Genomic DNA, 26,857 nt, shown 5'->3' on the forward strand with positions numbered 1-26,857 from the left:
GTGACTTAAACTACCAGAAAAATACCAAGTGTAATTACAACAAAATAAAGACAGTGAGATGTCTGGATTAATATAAATAAATAGGCCAATAGACCAGACTAGAGAGCCCAAATAAGATCTATATAAATGTCATATGATTCAAACAAAGGTGATGAAGAATACTGTTTGGAAACAATAATATTCTCAATCAATGGTATTGGGTCAGTTAGGTCAGTTATAAAGAAAGAAAAAAATGAATTTTAACCTTTACTTCACTCTATAAGCAAAAATTCAATTCCAGGTGAAGTGTTAAACAAATATGACAATTAAAACAATACAGATATTAGAAGAAGAATAGAGTAATATTTTCATGACCTTGAGGTGGGCAAAGTTTTCATAAATAGAGCATAAAAAGCACTAACTATAAACATCTTAAAAATTAAGAATTTCTCCATTGCAGCATTATTTCTAATGTCCAAGACATGGAAACAACTTAAGCGTCTGCTGACATATGAATGGATAAAGAAAATGTGGTATACACATACAATGGAATATTATTCAGGCATGAAAAGATGGAAATTCTGCCATTTTTGACAACATGATAAACATGGAAGGCATTATGCTAAGTGAAATAAGTTGGAGAAAGTCACATACCATATGATCCCATTTATACATGGAATCTAAAAAATAAACATGATAGAAATGGAATAGATTGTTGGTTGCCAGAGACAAGGATGGTGGGGGAAAGGGCATGGATGAAGGTTATCAAAGGGTATACATTTTTTACTTATAATTTCTAGGGATCTAATGTACAGCATGTTAACTATATTATATACTTAAAAGTTGCTAAGAAAGTAGATCTTTAAAGTTCTTGTCATACACACACACACAAAAAAGGTAACTATGTGAAGTGATGGATGTGTTAACCTACTGTGGTAATCATTTTACAATATATATGAATACCAAATTTGTCCAATCATGCTGTATACCTTCAATTTATATAATGTTATATGTCATTTTTATCTCAATGAAGCCTGGTGGGGAGAAAAGAATCCAGCACAGATTCTGACACTCGGGAAGTTTGTAATTTAAAAATTTAAGAATGTCTCTCAAAATTATAGCATTACAACAGTGAAAAAGCAAGCCACACAAAGAGAGATGTTTGCAAGAAATATGTACTACAATGGACTCTGCATTAGTTTTCTGTTATTACCATGATGATTTAGCAAAAAGCTAACAACTTAAACAACAAAAACTCATTACCTCATATTTCTGTAAATCAGGATTTGGACATGGCTCTCACTGAGCTAAAGTCAAGGTTTCAGGAAGGCTGTTTCTTTCTGGAAGGCTTAAAGGAGGATCCGTTTTCTTGCTCATCCAGGTTGTTGGCAAAAGTCAGTTGCTTCTGTAGGTAGAATAGAGGTCCTCATAAACTTGCTGGCTGTCAATTGAAAGCAACAGTCCACCTTCGTTTTTTTTTAGGGCTGCATCAGCAGCATATGGAGGTTCTCAGGCTAGCAGTTGAATCAGAGCTATAGCCACCGGCCTATGCCACAGCCACGCCAGATCCAAGCCACGTCTGTGACCTATACCACAGCTCACGGCAGAGCAAGGCCAAGGATTGAACCTGCGTCTCACCATGGCCATCTTCTTAGAGCAGACACATTCCTTGGCCCATGGTCCCCTTCTTCATTCATCAAAGCCAGCAGCAGTGGGTCAAGTCCTTCTCATGTCATCTCTCTGACTGACCCTCCCATCCTCTTCCACTTTGAAGGACTCATGATTAGTTTGACCTCACTTGGATAATCCAGTTTAACCTATCCCAAAGTTCTAAACCTTAATCATATCCACAAAGCCCCTTTTGCCATGAAAAGTAATGTATTCACAGGCATCAAGGATTTGAATGCAGACACTTCTGGAGACCATTACCCTGCCCCCAACAGATTCATATATAGAATACAAAAATAACCACTATCAATCAATATGGAAGAAAAGAGACAAAGCAGTAAGAAAAAAAGGACAGAAAAATTTGAACAGGTAATTTACAAAAGAGGATATCTAAATGGCAATTAAACTTATGAAAAGTCTTAAAATTCCTAGCCAACAAGGAAATGACAATTAAATCACAATGGAATTCCACTCCACATGCTTCTCAATGACAATGTAAAGACAGCTCCAGCATTGTCAAGGATATGGAATAATTAGAATTCAATTCTTACTGACAGACATGTAAATTGGTATAATCACTTTGGCAAATTCCTTGGCAGTGTCCAGCAAATTGGAATAAAGGCACACTCACTGACTTGGTAATTCCACTGCTAAGTGTAAGTTAAATTTAAAAAGGCCCATGGATCTTTGAAAGAAGTACAAAAATATTTGTAAGAGGAACTATTTATAATAGTCAAAAAATGGCCACAAATCAAATGTTTATCAAGTGGAGAATGGATAAATAAAATGTACACCATCGTATAATAGAATACTAGCCAGTAATAAGAATGCAGGAATGGCAATGAAATTCACAAATATAATACTAAACGAAGTCAGCCAGATACAGAGAGTACATCATTGATGATTTTTTACCCTAAAACAAATCTTTAGTGTTAGAAGTCAGGGGGGAGATGTTGCTTGGTAGGAAGTAGTGACTGGGAGGTGGCAGGAGGGAAGGATTATGGGTATTAGTTAAGTTTCCTGAGCTGAATGCTGATTATAAGGGTGAGCCTACTTAGTGAAAATTCAGCACTGTGTGTCCTTACTATTTGTGCATTTTCTTACTTGCTATGCATGAAAAAATGATCACTTCTTTGCTTAAAATTCTGCAACGGCTCTCCATTTTTTAATAATAAAAACCTAAACCCCCATAATAGATTCAGGCCTTACACTCCCTGCCCCTTCATTATATTTTTAAAGTAGAAAATTCTGATATATAGTTGATTTATAATATTATATTAATTTCAGGCATACAACATAGTGATTCAATATTTTTATAGGATGTACTCCATTTAGAATTATTATAATTCGACCCCTAGCCTGGGAACCTCCATATGCTGTGGGAGCGGCCCAAGAAATGGCAAAAAGACAAAAAAAATAATAATAATAAATAAAAAACAAAATTATTATAGTATTGGCTCTGTTCCCTGTGTTGTACAATATATCCTTGTAACATTTTTGTTTGTTTTGCTTTCTTTTTAGGGCTACGCCCATGGTATATGGAAGTTCCCAGGCCAGGAACTGAATCAGAGCTGCAGCTGCCGGCCTCCATCACAGCCACAGCAACACTGGATCCAAGCTGCATCTGTAACCTATGCGGCAGCTTGCAGAAATGTCAGATCTTTAACTTACTGAGTGAAGCCAGGGATTGAGCTCGGATCCTCATGGATACTAGCTGGGTTTTTAACCTGCTGAGTCACAACAGGAACTCCTATCCTTGTAACTTTTTTATGCATAGTTGTTTATACCTTGTAACCCCCTACCCTATATTGCCCCTCCCATTCCCCTTTCCCCACTGGTAACTGCTAGTTTGTTCTCTATATCTGTGAGTCTGTTTCTGTTCTGTAATATTTATTTATTATATTCCATATATAAGTGATAATTTATGGTATTTGTCTTTCTGCCTGATTTCACTCAGCATAATACTTTCTAGGTCCATCCACATTGCTGTAAATGGCAGAATTCCATCCTTTTATGGTTAAGTAATATCTCATTGAGTACATATAGCACATCTTCTTTATCCATTCATCTGCTGATGGACAATTAGCAGCATTATTTACAATACCCAAAATATGGAAGAAACCTATCAACATGGGGATGTGTGTATCTTTTCAGTCTAGTAGTTTAGTGTTTTCATTTTCTTCAGATATATACCCAGGAGTAGAAGTTCTGGATCATATGGAAGTTCTACTTTTAGTTTTTTGAGGAACATCCATACTGTTTTCCATAGTGGCTGTACCAATTTACAAATTTACATTCCCACCAACAGTGTACAAGGGTTCCCTTTTCTCCACATTCTCTCAATATTTGTTATCTGTGGTATTTTTGATGATAGCCCTTCTGACAGGTGTGAGGTGATGTCTCATCGTGGGGGTTTTTTGTTGTTGTTTTTGTTTTTTTGTTTTTGTTTTTTTTTGTCTTTTAGGGCCACTCAAGGCATATGGAAGTTTCCAGGCTAAGGGTCAAATTAGAGCTGTAGCAACTGGCCTACACCACAGTCACACCAACAGCCAGATTCAAGCCACATCCAACGACCTATGCCGCATCTTGTGGCAATCTTGGATCCTTAATCCACTGAGTGAGGCCAGGGATCAAAAGTGCATCCTCATGGATATTACATCTGTTCTTAACCCACTGAACCACAGTGGTAACTCCTCATTTTTAACTTGTATTTCTCTAATGATTAGTAATGTTGAACATCTTTTCATTTGCCTATTGACCATCTATGTCTTCTTTGGAAAAATATCTATTCAGGTCTTCTGCCCATTTTTTCAATAAGGTTGCTTATTTTTTGATGCTGAGTTGTATGAGCTATTTATATATTCTTGACATTAACCCCTCATTGGTCATATCATTTGCAAATACTTTCTCTGGGTCTAGTGCCTGAACACTGGTGTTTGGGGTTGGGTCTTGAGGACTCCAAAGAGCAGGGCTGTGTCAAAGGGTAATTGTGGGCTCAAGACATCTTAAAGCAGCTTGCTTGCTGATCAGTGGTGCTATGCCCTTCCATCACACCCCAGCTATTTGCTTGGCCTGAAGGGCCCCAGTACTAGTGCTTACAGGCTGGTGGGTTGGGAAGGGCCCCAAGGCTAATAGGCTAGAGGAGCATTCCAAAATGGTGCTTGAAAGTGCCAGTGTCCACATGGTAGAATGAGCTCCCCCAAATGGTTGTTGCCAGTGTCCAGGTCCCCAAGGTGAGCTCTTGCTTCCTCTTGCCTTTTCAGGAGACTCTTCAAGATCAGCAAGTGGCTCCTTTCAAACAACTGCTTCTGCCCTAGGTCCTGGACCATATTGATTTTGTGGTCATCCTTTAAGAGTAGAGTCTCTATTTCCCAAAACCCTCTAGGTCTCCCAAAAGCAACCCTTGGTCTTCAAAGCCAAACATTCTGGGAACTCATATTCCTAGTGCAGGATCCCTGGGATAAAGAGCCTGATGTGGTTCTCAGACCCCTCACTTCTTGGTGAGAACATTTGCAGTTGTAATTATTCTATTTGTGGGTCACCCACTCCCAGGGTATGAGTCCCAACTATACCTTGACTCCATTCCTCCTACTGGTCTTGTTATGGTTCTTTATTTATATCTTAGGTTGTAGAAGGTCTTTTCTGGTAGATTCCAGTCTTTCCTATCACTAGGTGCTCTCTAAACAGTTGTAATTTTGGTGTGCCTTTAAAAGGAGGTGAGCTCAGTGTTCTCCTACTCCAACATCTTGCAGCTGGGCTTCCTTCTCCTTTACCTTTCTGATCTCATCTCTTATTACTCCTCTTACTCTTTCTGCTCCAGCTGTACTGGCCATCGTGCTGTTCTTATGTCAGTGCCTCTCCCACCTGAGAGCTTTGGTTATTCTTTTTGGTCTTAATGTAATGTTCTGCCCATATATTTATCTCCCTCTCTTGCTAATGTCCTTCAAATCTTTGTTCAAATCTCACCTTCTCTGTAAGGCTTACTCACCCCCAACACAAGCACAAACCCTGGCTCTACCCATGTTACTTACACTACCCTACATTTTTTTCTGTAGCATTACCTTCTAGTACACTACCTATTTTACTTATTAAATCTTTTGTTTAATGTCCCTCTACTCAGTTTAAGCTATCATTTCCACAAAAATGAGATCGTGCATCTCAAGGACCTTGTACCTAATATGAATTGGATGAATGAAATGAATATATTGATCAAACATAAGCTCAGTCTGAGATGTATTCCTCTGTTTTGTGCTCAGATCTCTCAGAGATAAATGATAAGGTTTACCTCAAAACATTGTCCACAGCTAAATGTCTTCCAAAGGAAACAGACTGGGATTCCTAACTGAGTAGTTTCTATCATTTAGTAACAAGCAGCCTAATAGTTAGGTTTGTGCTTGTAAGAAAAGAATAACTTAGTCTTTCTCATTGTACAAAAGGGTTAACATAGAAGTTCTGCTACCTATCTTCAGAAGGGCCTGCCTTCAAAGTCAGCTCTTGGTGGACATATGGGAACTTGAATTTCAGGAGTATTCCCATTGTTCCTTAGCTAATAACAATGGCTATGTGTCTAGACAGTGCAAAGAGTATGGGTTTTGCCAAAATATTACTTTCCTTCTAGGAGTTTTAAATTTGCACACCTTCTAAGCAGAAGGCACCTACAATCAATCCCCCAAAATCCTGGGCCTTAAGTTTCTAATGAGCTTTCCTGATAGATAACATTTAAATGTGTTGTCATAATCCAATGCTAGAGGAATTAAGCATGTCTTATACGATACCGTGGGGAGAGGAATCTTCAAAACATGTACACAGTTTCCTCCATGCTTTGTCCCATGTGACTTTTCCCTTTGTAATTTTGCCTGTTTATCCTTTTGCTGTAATAAATCTAAGCCATGCATACAACTGTATGCTGAATCCTCAGAGTCTTCCTAGCATATCACTCAACCTGAGGGGGTTCTTGGGCACCCTTGACACACTCATCATACACAAAGAAGGTAGTAGAAAATTTATAGCTCACATTTCTCATTTTACACAGTGACTCAAAAAACAAGTGGAAGGGAACATATACTGTGATATATGGACTCATTCACTGGAGAGATGCTGCAGTAACTAGAACAGAACTTGGCTATTAAAAATATAGAGAATGTATATTCAGTGTGAATGTCCTAAAAATAGAAAAGGAGGGAGTTCCCATCGTGGCTCTGTGGAAAAAAGTCCAACTAGTATCCATGAGGATGTGGGTTCAATCCCTGGCCTCTCTCAGTGGATTAAGGATGCAGCATTGCCATGAGCTGTGGTGTAGGTCACAGAGGCGGCCTGGATCCCGTATTGCTGTGGCTGTGGTGTAGGCCAACAACTGCAGCTCTAATTCTACCCCTGGCCTGGGAACTTCCATATGCCACAGAATGACCCTAAAAAAGAAAAAAAAAAAAATAAAAATTAGAAAATAAATAAAAAAGGAATGATCTTCATGCAGACAAATAGATGATATCTGAGCTGCTTCTGATTATCTGTAAGAGGTGCCCAGGGAAGCCAGGAATAGGCCATACATAGCGAACTGGGTCTGGAAGGATCTGGGGCCACATGGAGTACCACTGTCCAAACCACAGGAGACAGCAGCCTCAGAGCTGACTGTAATTATGCAGGAATTGAAACCAGCTTTCAATTTTCAAGTCAGAAAATCATGTTTTTAAGTAAACTCTTCCAGTGTTTAATCCTTAGCAACAAATGAAAATAATTTTTTAAAAGGGAAATATGTACCCTCTGTGGTCCACCAGTTCAGAATCTTACTTCTCTGATGTATAAAACTTTATGAATATATGTATTTATATATTCATAAATTGTATAGAGCCACCAACAAAAAGAAGTATAAATATACAAATTCCAATACAAAAATATAAGAATCTGGACTCATTAGACAAAATCATCTTAGCTCTTGCTTAGCAGTGATTTATGTTCAGGGATTGCAATTAAAAAAGTCCATGAGCAACAGCAAATGGCATCAAAGATGATATCACAGTTGTTTGAATAAGTTAACAGGACCAAAGTGTTTATTATTTCATCCTCTAAAATGGAAACTTTTACTTTCACACAGGTATGAAATAATGTCTTTTTTTTTTTTTTTTTTTTTTTGGCCCAAACACAAACATACAAGTGACCACATCCTCCACGGAAGAGCCAATCTGTTATCATTAATCCAATCCACCCTCAAGCCCAGGATGTACTGTTCCAAAATTACCACTTAGATCAGGATCTGGGCTCACCAGAACTATGAAAACACGCACAGCCATTGTGAGGTCCTCAGGTGTTTACACTACAGATTTAAGACAATCATTTGCCCCCTTGTCTTCCCATTTGCTTTTTCTCAGAGTTATCAATTTGCTCTCCAGATCAATCCAAGAAAAATATGCCTTTGTAGAAATGTTTATTATCTTTTCAGTGGGTTCCTAGTGGAAGTTTAAATTCTCTAAACTGGACTGCTGGTCCAAGCATGATTCAATCTTATCCATACTGAATGTGATGTGATTCTAAATGGACCATTTATTTGCTTGCCCAGAAATATCTGAGTAGGAGGTAGAAAAGCAACATAATCAGAAGTAAAAATGCTCATGTTATTATCCTAAATACACATGTTGATGATAACTATTCTGGGCAGTTTATTTTGCTCTGTGTCCTTGTTTTCAAGGTTGTAGCTAGATGACAGTCCTCTCCTTACCTAAAATAAACCATTTGTCTTTCAGAAAATTAACTAAGTATGTTCCAGATATGTATGAGGGTGTATTTCCCACAGTATAAAATCTCTAAGAGCTGGTTTCCTCAGAAGTTCTAAAGAAAATGAAAATATTCAAACATTTATCTAGTACATGTGTCTGTGTATATATATTAAATATACTATAATATATATCCTAATTCAAAAATAGAAGATATTGTTTTATTACAAGTGGTAGTGCAAAATGTAAAATTTTAAAACTTTTGTCATTGTATTACATTTCTTTAAAAATAAATACAAGGAGTTCCCTTGTGGCTCAGTGGTAACGCACCTGACTAGTACCCATAAGGATGCGGGTTCAATCCCTGGCCTTGCCCAGTGGGTTAAAGATCCAGCATTACCACAAGCTGTGGTATAGGTTGTAGATGTAGCCTGGATCCCATGTTGCTGTGGCTGTGGTAGGCTGGCACCTGCAGCTCCAATTTGAACCTTAGCCTGGAAAATGGGATTTTTCATAATCTTGATAGTGTTAAGGATAGTTTAAAAAATCAAAATCAAAATCAAAGATATATTTTGATAATTCTTCATTCTTTCTTGAGAAAAATAGTTCAGCTTTTTTTTTTTTTTTTTTTTTTTTTTTTTTTTTTTGAGTAGTATATGAGTTCCTTGGTGATAGGAATGAGGCCTTTGGGTTGGGTCAAGCTGGTTGGGACTTAGGAAGTCACAGTTTTATTTATTTCATTCATCGCAGAAATAACTGGAATAGATAATGGCCTAAGTTGGGGCACCAGGAAAAATCTGTTCAGAGATACATTCTGTTACATGTTGCCTCCATTATTTTTTCCAGAAGTTCTACCAGTTGTTAATTCCTGGCTATTTGTACATTTCCCTTATCTGTGTCCCTATTTTAAAATATATGGATTAGCATATTCACACTGAGGTATACGGAATGATTGGCCAGGGACCCGCTGTATAGCACAGAGAACACAACCCAGTATTCTATGATAACCTATGTGGGAAAGGAATCTGAAAGAGAATGAATCTGTGTACATCTATAACTGAATCACTTTGTTGTACAACAGAAGTTATCATATCCTTGTAAATCAACTATACGTCAATAAAACTCTTTTTAAAAAATAATAAAAATAAAAACAAAAATATCCTTGGAAAAATAACAAATTAAACACCTCACAACTTTATATAAATGCTGCTACCAGATTACTTTTCTTCTTTGTTTTATTTTTTTATTATTATTCCCCCAAAACAATTTTTTTCCACTGTACAGCATGAGGACCCAGTTACACATACATATATACATAATTTTTTCTCCCATTGTCGTGCTCCATTTTAAGTATCTAGATAGTTTTCAGTGCTACACAGCAGGATCTCATTGTTAATCCACTCCAAAAGCAATAGTTTGCATCCTTAACCCAAAGCTCCCAATCCATCCTCCCCCTTGGCAACCACAAGTCTATTCTCTGAGTCCTTCCTTTTCTTCTCTGTGGAAAGGTTCATTTGTGCTGTATAGTAGATACCATATATGAGTGATATCATATGGTATTTGTCTTTCTCTTTCTGACTTACTTCTCAAGATGAGTCTCTAGTTCTATCCATGTTGCTGCAAATGGCATTATTTTGTTCTTTTTATGGCTGAGTAGATTCCATTGTATATATATACCACATCTTTCTAATCCATTCCTCTGTCAATGATCATTTGGGTTGTTTCCATATCTTGGCTATTGTGAATAGAACTGCAATGAACATGCGGGTGCATGTGTCTCTTTTAAGTAGAGCTTTGTCCGGATAGATGCCCAAGAGTGGGATTGCAGGGTCATATGGAAGTTCTATGTATAGATTTCTAAGGTATCTCCATACTGTTTTCCATAGTGGTTGTACCAGCTCACATTCCCACCAACAGTGCAAGAGGGTTTCCTTTTCTCAACACCTTCTCCAGCATTTGTTATTTGTGGACTTATTAATGATGACCATTCTGACTGGTGTGAGGTGGTGTCTCATGGTAGTTTCGATTTGCAATTTTTCCAATAATCAGGGATGTTGAGCATTTTTTCATGTGTTTCTTGGCCATCTGTAGATCTTCTTTGGAAAAAATGTCTATTAGGTCTTTCACCCATTTTTCCATTGAGTTGTTGGTTTTTTTGCTGTTGAGTTGTGTAAGTTGCGTGTATATTTTAGAGATTAAGCCTTTGTCAGTTGCATCACTTGACACCGTTTTCTTCCATCTGTAAGTTGTCTTTTCGTTTTCTTTTTGGTTTCCTTTGCTGTGCCAAAGCTTGTCAGTTTGATTAGGTCCCATTGGTTTATTTGTGCTTTTATTTCTGTTGCTTTGGGAGACTGACCTGAGAAAACATTTGTAAGGTTGATGTCAGAGAATGTTGTGCCTGTGTTCTCTTCCAGGAGTTTGATGGTATCTTGTCTTACATTTAAGTTTTTCAGCCATTTTGAGTTTATTTTGGTGCATGGTGTGAGGGTGTGTTCTCGTTTCATTGATTTACATGCAGCTGTCCAGGTTTCCCAGCAATTCCTACTGAATAAACTGCCTTTTCCCCATTTTATGTTCTTGCCTCCTTTGTCAAAGATTAATTGACCATACATGTCTGGGTGTATTTCTGGGTTCTCTATTCTGTTCCATTGGTCTGTATGTCTGTTTTGGTACCAGTACCACACTGTCTTGATAACTGTGGCTTTGTAACATTGCCTGAAGTTGGGAAGAGTTATGCCTCCTGCTTGGTTTTTGTTCCTCAGGATTGCTTTGGCAATTCTGGGTCCTTTGTGGTTCCATATAAATTTTTGGGTTGTTTGTTCTAGTTCTGTGAAAAATGTCATGGGTAATTTAATAGGGTTTGCACTGAATATGTAGATTGCTGTGGGTAGCATGGCCATTTTTACAATATTAATTTTTCCAACCCAGGGGCATGGAATATTTTTCCATTTCTTTACATATTCTTTAATTTCCTGGATTAATGTTTTATAGTTCTCAATATATAAATCTTTCACCTCCTTGGTCAGGTGTATAACCAGGTATCTCATTCTTTGAGGGGCAGTTTTAATAGGTATTATGTTTTTGTATTCCTTTTCTAAACTTTCATTTTTAGTATACAGAAATACAACTGATTTCCGAATGTTAATCTCACCAAAGTGGGTATAGAGGAAACATTCCTTAACATAATGAAATTTTACTAATAATATATTTTACTAATATAAATATGGAACTATTAAATTTTAAACGTGATATTTGTTTTGTTCTGTAAGTGACTTCTCATATATTTTTTGGAGTGTATTAGCGGTGAAAATTTCTTGTAGGTTACCAACACAGACCTGACACAACCAGCTCTAAGCTTAAAAGAAAAGTGTATTTATTCTAAACTATGGGGTGTTTGAACAGAGATTAGTGGGGAAAATACTGACATGAAATAAGCTGATCCATGTTCTAGTTCCAGCTCAGTTTCCAGGTCTAGAATTTTGTAGATATTCATCTTTTCTTGCCTGGGAGAATTTAGGCCTAATTGTATTAAATATGTGTTTAGATATGTCTTCCTGAGGTATAGGAACAAATATCTTTGTAGACAGAGTTAGTTTGCAACTGAACTGGGAAAAGGCTATCCTTATCTCTGGAGACTCTGGAAGTCAGCTTTAACTTTTGGCCAAGATAAATGCAATGAGATTTTGATGCAAAGTTTAAACTCCAAAACTCCCCTGGAAACCATGCAGGGCCAGTTTGTTTACTGACAGTTTTACTTGGTTTAACTTGTTGACTAGCCTGTTTTGACTACAGTACCAGAGGAGCATAGATACCCCTACTGGGAATTTATATTCTGATTTCTCCCAAAGCCAAAATTCTTCACACAGACCTTGGTGATTTAATTTGGAGACAAAATGTATCCATGGTCAAGAACCCAAGCTTGACCTGGATGTCTAACAGAGTTCCAGTGCTTGCCTACACACTTTCTCTTGCACCGTAAATAAAAACTTCATGTGAAGTAAGTCATAAAGAGAAAGACATACTATATGATATCACTTATACATGGAATCTAAAATATGGCACAAGGGAACCTATCTACAGAACAGAAACAATCTCATGAACGCAGAAAACAGATTGGGAGTTTGGGGTCAGTAGATGCAAACTATTGCATTTGGAGTGGGTAAGCTATGAGATTCCTGCTGCATCACATGGGAAATTATATGCAATCACTTGTAATAGAACATGATGGAAGATAATATGAGGAAAAGAGTGTGTGTGTGTGTGTGTGTGTATGTATGACTGGGTCACTTTGCTCTACAGCAGAAATTGACAGAACATTGTAGATCAACTATAATAAGAAATTAGAAAAAACCCAAGAACCTCATATGAGCATGTGCTATTGAGTCTGGCCAAGTCCTTTCAAACAGCTGAACTTGGTGAAACCATTTCAGTGTCTAGTATACAGACTCTAATCTTTCAACACCATTAAGAATTTATAGTCCATTGAAATGAACCTTCCTGATTCCTCTGACTTGAGGGTGATTGTTTGCAAGGTTCTACCATCAAATTATACTCTACCCTTCTTTGCTTTACAAAAGATTATTTTGCAAAATCTTTTCCCTAAATTAAAAAATGCATTTAGTCATTTTTTTCTGTACTATTCAACACCTGCACATCATATACAGTCACAATATATGGATAAGTAGACTTACATGGCACACCTAAAATAGCCTGAGCAAGTAAATATTAAATCTCCAAAATTCCAATACATCAAATGTTTCACTGATTAAAAATTTTAGACATGTGGGAAAGGACTTTGCCACAGAATGGGACAGAGACCTGAAAATAAAGCTCCTGACAAGTGAAATGTGTATGAATTTGAGGGCTTAACCAAAGCAATCAGCAAAGAATGTATTTCCTGCAGACAAAGAACAAGGAGCTGAGAGAAAACAGGTTGTACCTGGAATACCAAAGTAAACAAAAGGCAGAAAAAGAGATGCACCTGGCCAGGCTGGATCAATTAAGAAGGCCTATTTGGAACGTCCCTTTCTTCAGCATGCTGCTGATAGCATATCCTCTGGCCCACAGGGATTTGCTGAACCACTTGGGGGGAAAGTGTGTGTTCCATCCAGATTAACAGCTTTTACTAGATCCCTCCAAACAGGAGCACTTAGTGAACAACTGTGCCAGTGGCCAAACTAACCTCTGGCTATGAATTGCCTATAGTAGGAGTGGGTTTACTCTTCTAGGAAATAATTAATGAGAGCCAGCATCGTCTCACAGGAAAAGAGAATGATGCGATGATTCTGAGACATTTAAGGCAATTTCCAGAAGTCCCTGTTGACCTTCAAAATCAACTCTGGTGAATCCAGAGAGGATGAACCCTCACCCAGGGAGAAAATGGAAAGCTTTGCCTAAATCATTTTGTAGAAGGAGGCATTTTCCTTGTATTGGAATTCAGCGCCCATCACTGTCCCCTCCCCCCTTCAGACTGCCTCAGCTGAGAATCGTGTTTTGCTATGACACTAATGACAACTCCATTCACAAACATATGGAAATTTGAGGAAGATTAAGTCCCTACTATTCTCCATTTTGATCCATTTAAATATTTTTATATACCATGAGAATAAATGGAATTTGGAGAGTTTTGTTTATCTCTCTGAAAATTTGTTTTTTAAATTTTGAATGCTTTTAAATCTTTATTATAAAAGCTTTGTGCCATTTTAGTTTGCTGTTTCTTCACAATCATAATTTTACTACCTATTAGACTTAGTATCTCATAAGGAACGAAGATTGTGATGTTGCTGATCACAAAGCTTGCAAGCCAGACAGAGGTTTTGGACAGCGTAAGTGGAATCAAAGATGAAACCAATCTGCCCACTGCTCAGTGATAAAGTTATCATATTGTATTAGATCTTCTCATTATCTACTTTAGGTTTGTATTTTTCTGATTTAATAATACTAGAATCAAACTAGGGTTATAGAAGGAGACCAACAGTGTCCACTCTAAAAATTTCAACTTGAGAATAGTTACTGGACTGTGTGTACCTGTTCATTTATAAACTTTGCCTGCATAGAATACTGTCATTCAATCCAAACACACCCATCCACCCCAGTTATTTGCCCGGAACACTAGTCATCCTCAAACTCTTCACCTTATCTGGAACTAATGGTGAGTACCAACTGTCTAGCTATGTCTTGGAAAGATGCTTGGGAACTCTAGATACTAGAGAAGAATTGCCAAGTGCTTCAGAGACACTAAGAAATGGTGGAACCCCTTATCACCCACATAAAAATACTAGGCTATATGACTTACCACTCTCCTCTTAACCTCTTAGGCACTGATTATTCAAGCTACTGATGATGTGCCCTGTATTCTAGTCTATAATTCAGGCCCATTTCCCTACTTCATTACCACTAACCTTGTTTCACAAGGGCTGGACACCTTTTCATTATTCTCTGCCTCATTTTTCCAGGATGCCGCAATGGGCTTGCTGCTCCAATTACTTCTTTCTTATAACACTACTCTTACCCAGTACTGCCTCCTCCCAAATATGACTTTGGATATATCTAATTCAGTCTGGTTTGAATTTGTCAAGCTCCCATCAAAACTTGATGTGTAATTTTCACTGCATTCTTTGAGCTGAAATTCCCTTTCCCATTCCTGCCTTCTTTCCTGTGCAAATCCCTTTAGCCCTCAACTCAGCCTCTTCCCCACCAGCATGCTGCCCAGCTGCATGTGTTTCAAACCCTCCTTTAAATTTATGCCACACAAGCACCTAATCACACTTCTATGTAAAAATTCCTGACTCCCCCCACTATTTCCTTGCCTTCACCTGCTTCTACAACACTTTGAGCAGCAGGTATTTTAAAGGGTTTTCCAGAACCAACATTTATGGACAGTCCGTTTTTTGGTTTGTTTGTTTTTACCACTACATTGCCCTTCTTTTTATCATATCTTAAGCTCTACCGGGCCTGATGAAAGCTTTGGTATAGCTTGCCCTTGAAAAGTGCTGTTTTCCACCAGAACTGGTCATCATTTTCTGACAAACTGGCTTTTAGGGCTTTTGAAGGCAACTCAAGTGGTCTGTATATTTCAGATCCATGCCTCTCCCTGCCTCTCATACTTCCAGGTCAATGCAGTTCTGTTTGTTCACCGCTCATCCACCTCTAACTCTCCCTCACATTGGTTCTCACCATTTACAGCTGCACCGATAACCTACCCAATCTGCTATGGCACCTTCTGCCAACATCCCCACATCCATAAGAAATTTGGACCAGACAACACAGGAGCAGGGATGGGGAATGGCTCAGATATCAATGAAACAGACTAGGTAGGAAGATAGCTGAAAAAAGAAGCTGATGGCAAATCACCAACTTATTATTCATGAGCGTGTCTGAGCTTGTCATTTTGATTATGAAAATAAAGTGTCCTCCTGCATAAATTAGAATTTTGGTGTAAATTACCTATAGATTTATAACCCCACACCCCAGAGATATTCTGAGGAAACACAACAGGGTCATTTAGATGTACTTTAAATGTTGAAAAATAAAAAGATCAAATAAATATATCTGAAAAAAATACTGTATGAATTGGGAAACTATATGAACTCATATACACATAGGAAGAGGGAGTTAAGAGCAATCATAGCATCACAAAGAAAAATAGCTCACTTTAAGTAAAGGCAAATAAGGTTTACTGCTTTAGTGGAATGTTTTCTCCAGTTCATATGACACAAAAGAAAATATTTTTCCCTAATGAATCATCAGGAAAAGTGTAGGCTAGTTTTATTATTCCCTCATTTCAAATTTTCTATTCCACCGTGTAAAAATACTGTAGCAAATTTGAGGTAGGCCAGTATAACTGCATTAATCATTCCCAAGAATAGGGTGAAAAGCCTCAGTAACTATTTCAAAGAGAGAGTCTGATCCACAGGTGAAGTTCAAGTTGGAGATGTGACTTCAGTTTGAAGATCATTACAAGGAAAATAAAAACCTTATTTTCACAGTTTATCACTTTACCAAGAAAGAAATGATGTTCACGGTGCCACACAAAGAAGCAAGTTTCAATCATTTCAGTTCTTCTTAATGTAAAATTCTACAAATGTAAGCTTTTCCTATACAGATACTTGCAGGTATAATGCAAAGCTATTTTCCTAGTCTTAGTTGGGACAACTGTGAAAAACTATTCACTGTAATGAAATCATTTATCTTTACAAGATGTGCTTTCAGTGGCTCCTTCCCTGTTACTTAATGAAGTAGTTTGGTTAATAGGCAAAAAGCTTTGCTTTCAGCCTTAAAAATCATTCTTCTGACAAGAATGTATTGAGCTGGAACTGCATTTATTTTTATGCATGCATATATTATCCAAAAATGGATGTGTAAAATGTAGTAATTATTGTTCTTGATAAACATGAATTAGAAAGCATTCATCCCCTTGTCTTTTTGATTCATGAATACACATCAGGTGGTATCTTCCAGAAAGAAACTCCAGAAGAGACTTTGTCTTTACTACTAAACTGCCTGAGCCTTAGCAACCAAACAAAAGAACTGGAGTATTTCACATTTGAAAGGGATTCATATTTACCTCAGTAGAACTCTCAAAGTGACCAAAATTCAAGAAATGTCTTGAGCTTATAAAATATGGCCACAAATATGAATTTGAGAATGCAAACTTGTTTTCACTGAGAGAGAATTTCCAGCCCTACAGGACAAGCCTTTGGTCATAATTCAGACCAGATCCCTATAATAACATTTAAAGTTAGCCATTAAAATGTGTATTTTCAAAACAGCAAAGGAAATAAGAAGCTCTGCCCTTGTTCAAAAGAAACAAAATTGAACAATTCCCCATGTGTGTCTGCTAAATCTGCTACTCCATCAAAACCTTGGGTAGCTTTAGCAACCTCTCAGAATGTGGTCACCTGGGAGCTTGTTAGATACACAATCTCAGGACACATTCCAGCCCTACTGAATCAGAATCTGCATTTTAACAAGAGCTCTAGGTGATCTGAATGCATGATAAAATTTGAGAATCACTATTTCAGAGTATAATCAAAAATTCTGAGACACTAATTTTTTTCTTAATTCAGGACAATGATGCATCATAATGACTACCTCAGACAAACCACAGTTTCAAGAAAGAGAAGGAATGGAGAGGTACAAAGATTTTTCTGAGGTAAAGAATCATGTGACTATAGAAGGAGGGGTTAAAGAGTTTATCTGGAAGTGGGCATTTTCTGTAAGGTTGAGGAAATATCCAATATCCATGAGAAACTGGACTAATAGGGACACCTGGAATATTCTTCTGCCTGAAAACACCAGCAATTATATTTACCACTTCTAGAAGTTTTATTTTTAATCACTGAATTGTGCACCAGTATCCTCAAGAGAGGACATCAGTATCAGTAATTTTAGTCAGATACCGTATTTATGAAAACTTCTATCTGTAATTTGAAGAGCAGTTGAGGAGAACCCTAACTGTTCTGGATCTATTCTAGGCATTTTCAATCGTTCTTCTGAATTCACATTTTCAAATTTTGGCAAAGGGTATAGTTAAGTCAAAGGACTTGAGATGCATTTCTGCTGCCCATTCATTCATTTAATCAAACATTTATGGGAATATCTACCAAACTCCTGGTTGTTCATAGGCACTAAGTGCTAGAAATACAATGATGAAAAAGACATAGCTCCTGCTCCCTCAAAACACAGCCAGTGGAGATGGCATACGAACCAATAATTATACTGAGTGCATGGAAAAAAACATAAGACACTAAAATAGAAAAAAAGAACCTTCATGAAAGCATACAGAGGAAGAAACACATGACCTATGACTTTGACTTCACTACAATGTGTATTTCATTCAATTCCATTAGCCTTTGTATGTCATAATTATTTAAATGTGGCTTACAACTGCCTCAAGGCATGATTTTGAAAGCATCCCATTATTGAGGGTGCTAAAAAGCAGCCATACATAAGTACACACATCAATTTTTACTAGGAATACCTAGGCCTGAGCATTTTGTAAACAGACCAAAACATACAACTCCAAATAAATGTCATCCTTGCAAAATATGTCACCTTGATGGTTTACAGTTGTTTGATCCGTGAATTCTAAAGTACTTACTGAAATTTTTAAATTGATAACAGCAAATTCAACAAAGATTGACTGTTAATGTCACTTACAATTAAAATCTAAGAAATATAACTGTTTTCATTACAAAGCACAACATTTGATACTGACGACTTACATAGCAAAAGGTAATTAAATCATTTGTAATGACTCAGGAAAGAAATAGAGTGTATGTAACCTTTTGAAAAGCTGGTTTCACATTAAACACAGAAAGAATGAACATTATAATCACTGGGCTAGGGCAGCCCTCAACCCCCAACCTCTCCTGAGATCAAAGATGATTTTACATAAATTAACAAAATGGATCAAAATCCTCCCCAGTCAAAACATTTTCTGGCAGAGTCACATGTAGGTGTTGTAACAGATAATTGGGTAGACAAATAGAGAGTAGAGCATGCTTCTTGGTCTTTCTAAAATAGTCATGAAATCGAAACTTCCTTTGTAAAGCTTTTCCTTTTAAAGTACTCCTGGAGGCATTTCTAGCTTTATGATGTTCAGATTTGGCCATTCTGCTGGGATTCAGATGAGGGTGGGCTATTATTACAGAAAATATGAGTGTGCATGCATGCATATAGGCAGTTGGAGACTTTTATCTTAGATTGCATTTTTAGAAATGGTATTGAGATTTGTCACATTGCCTAAAATATCTTGGAAGATTCTTTTCTAAGTTATTTCTTAATCATTTTAAATGAAGCAAACCATTTTTCCTTCTCTGGGTAAATTTGATTTTCAAAATAGCCAAGAGCTATTCAGATCCAAATCTAGTGAATTACATATGTAATCATGAAGGAGATTTAAAAAAAAAAAAAAAAGGCCATGGGGGAGGGGAGAACATGATTGCAAAGATACTGATTTTCTCATAAGGCTCACAGACCAATTTCAGGGCTACTCTTAATTCCAAAAAATTAGAGTAATATTGACATAAACATAGGCTACAAAGGTCACCACAAGTAATTTTGTGCTAAAGAGCTGATAATGAGTTATTATGCATACCAAGTATAGTTTATCTCTTCTTAATTTATATAAATAAGGTGATAGCAATATAGTAATTGGCATATATAATATTTTTCTCTAGACTGAGTTTTTTACTTGTGGGAATTATGACTCGAATTTACATTTCTAGTTCCTAAGAAAGTTCCTGATACAGAGGCTGATACTCAGCATGGAACAAATAGGTTAATGAGACTAAAATGAGTCATTTAGCAGAATTTATATAATAACTGTGAACTACAACATGCATGAATATAACCACATTTCTATACTAGTCAAACCTAAAGAAATTCTAAAGAAATTCTATATCGGCCCCCAAAATAACTCAGAAGGCAAAAAATAACAAAAACTCATTGTGTAGTAATCATTCTAGCAAAATATTCTAAAGATGAAAAATTTAAAACAACACATTCAAGTATTTATCATCTTCCTAATACTATGACATCAAACTAAGAATAGATCCTCTGGCCAGAGTCCACAATCTTTACACTGTTCTAAGAACAAATACACTTCAATCTCACCAACCACTCCCACCAAAAACACCACCATACCACATTCTGGGTTCTTGCACAGTGCTATTTTTCACAGGGTGTACTTGAATATTCAAGGATTAAAGCTGGTAAGTTTTCAAAAACTAACCATCAATTTAAACTTGTCTACCACATTGTATGTTTAAGTGGATATACCATTTTTATGCAGAAATATGTATTGAAAACAGGTTTATCATTTATATGCTTAGAGCAGATCTATATGTATAAATGGTATAAACAAGCAAATTATGTGAAGACAGTTGAGAAGGAAATAAAGCTAAGTGGAGAGAAAATGTCCCCAGAACAACTGAAATTTAAATTCATAAAAATGCGTTAGAAAAAAAATCAATAGATTTTGCTCCTACTAGAAATGTTGTACATTGAGGGAAAAAAAATAGAGATCTTATAAATAAATTAAAAAACATAAATATGTGAAAATTTAGGGCCCAAAAATCCCTAGTCAAAGCTCCAGATCTCATCCCAGTCTTAATTTGCACACGGCAGGAAGTTTTATTTGTTTTGTTTTGTCCACCACACCCCCAGCATGCAGAATTTCCTGGGCCAGGGATAGAACTCATGCCACAATAGTAACCTAGCAACTGGAGCCACAGCAGTGATAATGCTAGATCCTAAACTGGCTGAACCATCAAGGAACTCTTAGCGGTTTTAACAATATATAACTAATATCAATAAAAGTCTCATCCCAAAGGAAAAAAATCAAATTTGATTCATTTCACCCTGACAAACTGCTTCTAGCAAAGATGCATAAAATGTTCTATTTTATATGTTGTCTAATAGACTTTGTAAGATATAATTAGTCAAGGAATATAAAAACTATTTGATTTTATATTTTTAAAATATGCTAATAGTACCAATAAAAGGAAATTTGTTCCAAGATTTTCTGCTCACCCAAAGCAAAAATTCTGGCCTGGCAAAAATAAATATGAATAAATATGAATATTAAAGGAAATTAAGCAATGGCTATAATTCATGACTACAAAAATCTAAAGACTTCCTTTAAAATTGTGCAAGACTCTAGAATCTTGAAGCAAGAGAAAAGAATCATGGACACAGAGAAACTTGATACAACTTCAAAGGAAGTGTCACATAAGGGCAGTGGGAAAAGATCTAAGAACTCAGTTACACCAAGATAAACAAGACTTTCACCATCCAGAGATATCTTTCTTCCAAGACAGCAAATTCCAAAGGGAGGTACAAGATCAACAGAAATCATGAGCAAGGAATTGCTCTAATCTTTCCTCAGAGGCTTCCTGAGAAGGAGCTCAGACTTAAAAGCACTCAACCTGAAAAAATCGAATGGCAACCTGATTTCAAATCAACTGCCACCTATCCATAGAAAGCCAAAACTGAAATGGATAGAGAATGAACTATCTTATATGTGTGTCATCTCCAGTTTACTGTGACGGGGACAGAGTGTTTAAAAAATATGTATACCACACAGGCTGAGCACCAAACTGTAATTCAGAATGTCTCAAATATCATGAAGACAACCCTAAAGACATTGGGAAAATGTTCACAATTACAGTTTGAAGTCCCACCAAACCATCACAGACAACTTGCTATCTTGCCTCAAAAAAAATCAGATTCCAAAGGCATTAATATAAAACAATATGCAGAAGTCTACCAAAGGTAACAGCACAGCATGAGGTTATATTTTTTAAAAATAGTCTTTATAATTTCCTGTGGGCTGGTAATATTATATACCCCTAATGAGAATCTAAAGCATCTCTTCAATAGCAATATTTTGAAGGTTAAAGGGCAAACATTTCTTTTTTGTCTTTGAAAATTTAAGATCAAAGTAGGAGCATGGAATTAACTGATACAAACTACTTATACATAAAACTATACATAAAATATATAAGCAACAAGGATTTATTGCATAGCACAGGGAACCAGATTCAATATCTTGTAATAACCTCTAATGGAAAATAATGTGAAATATGTATATATCACTGAATCACTTTGCTAAACACCTGGAATTAACACAATGTTGTAAATCAACTATACTTCAATAAAGTATGCATTTTAATATATATACGGAATTCTATGGTGTTCTAAAATATGACAAATTATGTTCATTTCCTACCAGTATTATGGAAATAGCCTGGTAGTCTTCAAACATATTTGCTCACACACTCCTCTAAACATTTTTAAGTCAACATGTAAAAGTTTCACTATGCATTCAAATTGTTGCAAAGGGTGAATTTTTTATTTTATGTATATCTCAAGTAATCTAAAAGTCATATTTAATTCCATCTGTCAATTAAAATCATGAATAAGCACTTTTATAACAGGTAGAAATGGTAGATTGTCTTTTTCTAATTAATCTTTTGTTTCCATTCTGTTGACACATAGTTTATACACATACACACACATATATATATTACATGTGTGTATACATACTGTACAATATAGCATATGATATATATATATATATACACACACACACATGTATATATTTAAACTTTAGAACTGTGCTCTACAGCATGTTAGCAAATAATGATTGGCAAGTGAACATTTTAAATACAGCTAGTGCAAAGTGAGATGTGCTGTAAGGTAAAGTGCACACGAGATGTCAAAAAAACCAATGATGAAACCAAATTTAAATTATCTCAATTTTTCTATTGATTACATTATGTTGAAATAATATTTTGATATATTGAATTAAATTTAAAAATACTAAAATTACCTGTTTCTAAATTTAAAATTATATTTAAAATACATGGCTCACATGTGTAATTATTTAGAATTACATTGCGGTTGATAGTGCTTATTTAGAATTTTCTGTTGATCACCTAAAATTTTCAGTAATTAAAACATATTTATAACTTGATTTTTTTCTCATTTCCTGGGTCTATAGTATTTTAAATTCTCTTAAAAGATATTTTGAATTAAGTTATCATTCCAATTATTAATGGGATACAGTTGACAGATATAGTAAATTTTAAAATACTTCATAATTATCTAGGGAAAAGTAAACATATAAAATTTTACTGGAACTGTGTATCCTAATGAGATGCATGGGGGCTTTTCTCTGCAATTAGTTGGTATATCCATAGATGAAAATTTATTGCATAATAACATTTAATAGCAATTCATTTGATATTTTTTTTCTTTCCATACTGAGACACAATAATCACATAAGTAGTTTGGAAAAGAAATCTAAAGGTTGTTTTTTTCTTTAATGTTACTAAACTATTGAACTCCATCCAAGTTTTATAACAAAAATTCATAGCAGTCTAGCAATAAAATTTTAATAATCAATTGATAATTCAAATACTTAACTTTGTTGAACACGAGCATCAAACTCCAACTTTTTTTAATCTAGTCATTGGAATAATTAGATTTCTTATTTATAGAAAGTATATACCTCAAAAAAAAAAAATCATTAACAATATCCACCAAATAGCTACTCGGTATATCTATAACTCTTTCACTAAAGGCTCCTTATTCTACCAGATACAATTAGAAAGAGTAGAGAAAAATTCAAAATATAATTATTTTCTAAGTGACTTTAGCAAAAATGTATATAAATCCTTTGATAAGAAATATTTTATGTAAAAATTGGCCAAAGCCATAGAGCTGCAGATTTAGTTAATTCGTTTTAGGAAAATATGGAATTAGGAAGCCAATTCTCATTAGCAAACAAGTTGCCCACAAACTTATTTTCTGTCAGAAAAGCCTGAATTGATTTTGCAATGTAAATACTTGTTTTAGTAAAGATCCCCATGGAAACTATCTTCTGAATCCTAATTCAGATAATTTGGGTTTCTATGATAATTTAACTTTCTGTGATAGATATAGAGATGAATAGACAGTTAGATGAATGGATAAAGCAGAGACTTGCCAGAAATCTATGACATGATGAAACAAGGTACTTAATTCCATTTTGTTTTTGTTCTCAAAGGAATCTCCCACAGGAATGGTGGGTTTTCTGGCAATAGAAGGAGAGTATAAGAGAGAAAGATGTCAAATTCAAGTATTTGAAATTGTTCTTTCCTTTTTCACTCTAGAAGTTTTTCACCCTGGTAAAATCTGAAGTGAATGAGTGGGGAAAAAAAAAAAAGAAAAGAAAAAAGAAAAAGAAAAAAAGGCCTTTCTTTTGAAAGTGTAAGTAGATGTCAAGTGGGTGGAAGACTGGAATGATGAGCAAGCACAGCGCCTTGACCTCAGATTCATTATCAGGCAGCAAAATTTTAGGCAGTTAATGGATCTGGAAATTTATTCCTTCAAAGATTATGTTTCTATAAAACTTTCAGGCAGCCTTGGAAGTTGCATATTCTAGTTTGAACAAAACTCCATTATTGAATTTACTGTTGCCCTGCTTCTATCCCCAACTCCTACAGCCAGATCTCAGCACAGCACACAAAATGATTCTTTCACTTCCAAATCAGAAAATTACTCCTCTGCTCAAAACCTTCAGGGGTTTCCCAATTTCCCCCACAGTAAAAGCCAACTATCTTTACGGGAGCCTAGAAGGCTCTTAACAATTTGCCCTTCAACCCCATCACTCCTCTGGCATCCTATCCTGTTAACTTCCCTTGGCTCAGTTTGTCAAACTACCCTGGCATCTTTACGGGCCTTCAAATTTTCTCATCAGGCTGTTATTTCAGGAAGAGCTCAAGTGCTCTTCTCCTTGACCCCCACATCTTACCACCCCACCTTCATGAGGTTTTTACTCAAGATAACTTCTCAGAGAGACTATCCTTGGCCACTCTATTACTCACCCTTCCCGCTCTGCTTTTCCTGCTTTATTTTTTTTTTCAAAGTACCTATTATAATGTGACTATATATTTTCTTGCTTACTATTTCCTGTTTCACCCTCCATAGAATGTAAGCTCATAAAACAGGAATTTATTTCCATATTCTACTAAAATCCAGCAAATGTTTTGTCAAGCGAAAAAATTGTGTGACCCCTTTTATAAATGATGCAAATTTCTATGCATATTGGAAAACTACCTTATTTCTTTAGGTTATTTTTATATATTATGAAATTTTAGGAGTCAAATCTTGAAGTAAATTTCTCACATAGAGCATCAGGTGGTTCTCTGGGATGAACAACAATGTTTGTGCTGAATTCATCTGATTCTGTACATATGACTTGCATGTCGGGGTATTACTTGGAAAGTAGCACAAATATCTGTGTATTTTCATTCAAGATTTAGCCCAAGAGCATACACATTCTTTTCAAATGGTCTCCTCCATCTTTACTAAAATTGGTTTTTCTTTGACTTGGATGCAGTTTCCTTAGATTTATAAGATATGATTAATGAAAAGATTAACTTAACCAATGGCAACATATTGATTCACTTTTCATAAATTTTAATCACATGTCTGATAAAAAGCAATATGGGTGCTGCCCCTAAAATTAAATAACTTTTCCACATCAAAATGTCCAAAAAGAATGTAGCTGGAGTGTTAGTCAATAGCAAATATCAATGGTTGACAGCACATTGGAATTGGTTACCCTGAACGGTAGCCAATTGTGGATGTTATCAATTTTGTCCTTAAAAGCATTTAAGACAACTTTGCCAGCTGTCACTATTAGACTGTAACTTTCCCCCTTGTCTTCTGAGTCATTTAAAAAATCCCATTGGATTTCATTTTATTAGTGGATTAATAGATCTATTACATTCCACTAGAGTACTATTGACTAAGTTTGAAAAATATCCACTTTGCTTCACTTCACTTGCATAGCATTTCTTTACCAGGTATCAAAGTATCACAGTCAGAAATGCTACCAGCCTTGAAGATTGTTTAATATAATTTAATTGACATTGAACATAACTCACAAAAACCATTAACCATATATACATCATGTACATAGAAACATATTAGATGTATATTCATTCAACGATATTTGTAAATAACTTACTCTCTGCTAGTTGCTGGACATGTGTTCTGATCATACACTTTATGAGCAAAGATCTAAGCCAAAAGAATACTAAGACCCACCTAAAATGCATGAAATAGTCATGGGCATTAATTAACCCAAATGGAACTCATAGATGAAATTTACCTAAAGAAGAAAAACACAAAAACAAAAAAAATTACCAATTTGAAGAATATTTATTCTGTCAGCAAGTAGTGATATAACCTTATTTAAGAATCACCTCAATTAATAGCTCTGGAAGAGAATCAATACATAATTTTAGTTCAATTATTCCTGTGTTCAAGCTCTGGAAATTGCACCCAGAGAGCCACAGAGAAAAACCTAGACAAAGTCAAGGCTAATAATGGCCCTTAACATTCCTTTTTCCCTCAAAGAATGTTCACCTAACATAAGGTAGTCAGACAGTGAAAGACAAACATCATATGATATCACTTACATGTGGAAGCTAAAAAAAGGATAGAAATTTACTCACTTGCAGAACAGAAACAGACTCACAGACTTTGAAAAATTTATGGTTACCAAAGGGAGCAGGTGAGTTTGGGGCGGGGGATGGACTAATGGTTTGGGATTGGCATATGCACTCTGAGGTATATAGAATGATTGGCCAATGGGGACCTGCTGTATAGTTCAGAAAACTCTATCCAATATTCTGTGATAATCTACCTAGGCAAACAATCTGAAAGAGAATGGATGTGTGTACATGTATAATTGAATCACTTTGTTGTACAGCAGAAATTATCACAACCTTGTAAATCAACTATACTTCAATAAAACTTTGAAAAATAAAAAAAAGAAATGTAAGCCTAAGTGATTTCTTAAAATAAGCATTATTCAAATATATTTTTAAATGGTCTTAGTGTTTTAAGAAAAATAGTAACACTAGCCTCTTTTGTCTTCAAAATTAAGGTCTTTTCACAAATATTCCCACAAGAGGATGATTCAAACTTAACATAGAATTTTC

The 26,857-nt window shown here is 35.7% G+C and overlaps 1 protein-coding gene across 1 annotated transcript in view; it reads right to left on the minus strand.

The window, feature by feature from the left end:
* The window catches only part of LOC146406137 (uncharacterized), an 872,380-nt gene that overhangs the window by 791,014 nt on the left and 54,509 nt on the right, over positions 1–26,857 (minus strand). Inside the window, exon 2 of the mRNA XM_085016666.1 lies at positions 1,243–1,384. Within this exon, the coding sequence (XP_084872792.1) occupies positions 1,243–1,247 (5 nt within the window). The 5' untranslated portion in view covers positions 1,248–1,384. The remainder of the gene's footprint in view (positions 1–1,242; positions 1,385–26,857) is intronic.

This window comes from Sus scrofa, chromosome 1 (genome assembly GCF_054392235.1).
Source record: "Sus scrofa isolate SSC_HxYL_T2T_F1_AM1 chromosome 1, Sscrofa_HxYL_maternal_Yorkshire_Landrace_v2.0, whole genome shotgun sequence".
Classification (NCBI taxonomy): domain Eukaryota; kingdom Metazoa; phylum Chordata; class Mammalia; order Artiodactyla; family Suidae; genus Sus; species Sus scrofa.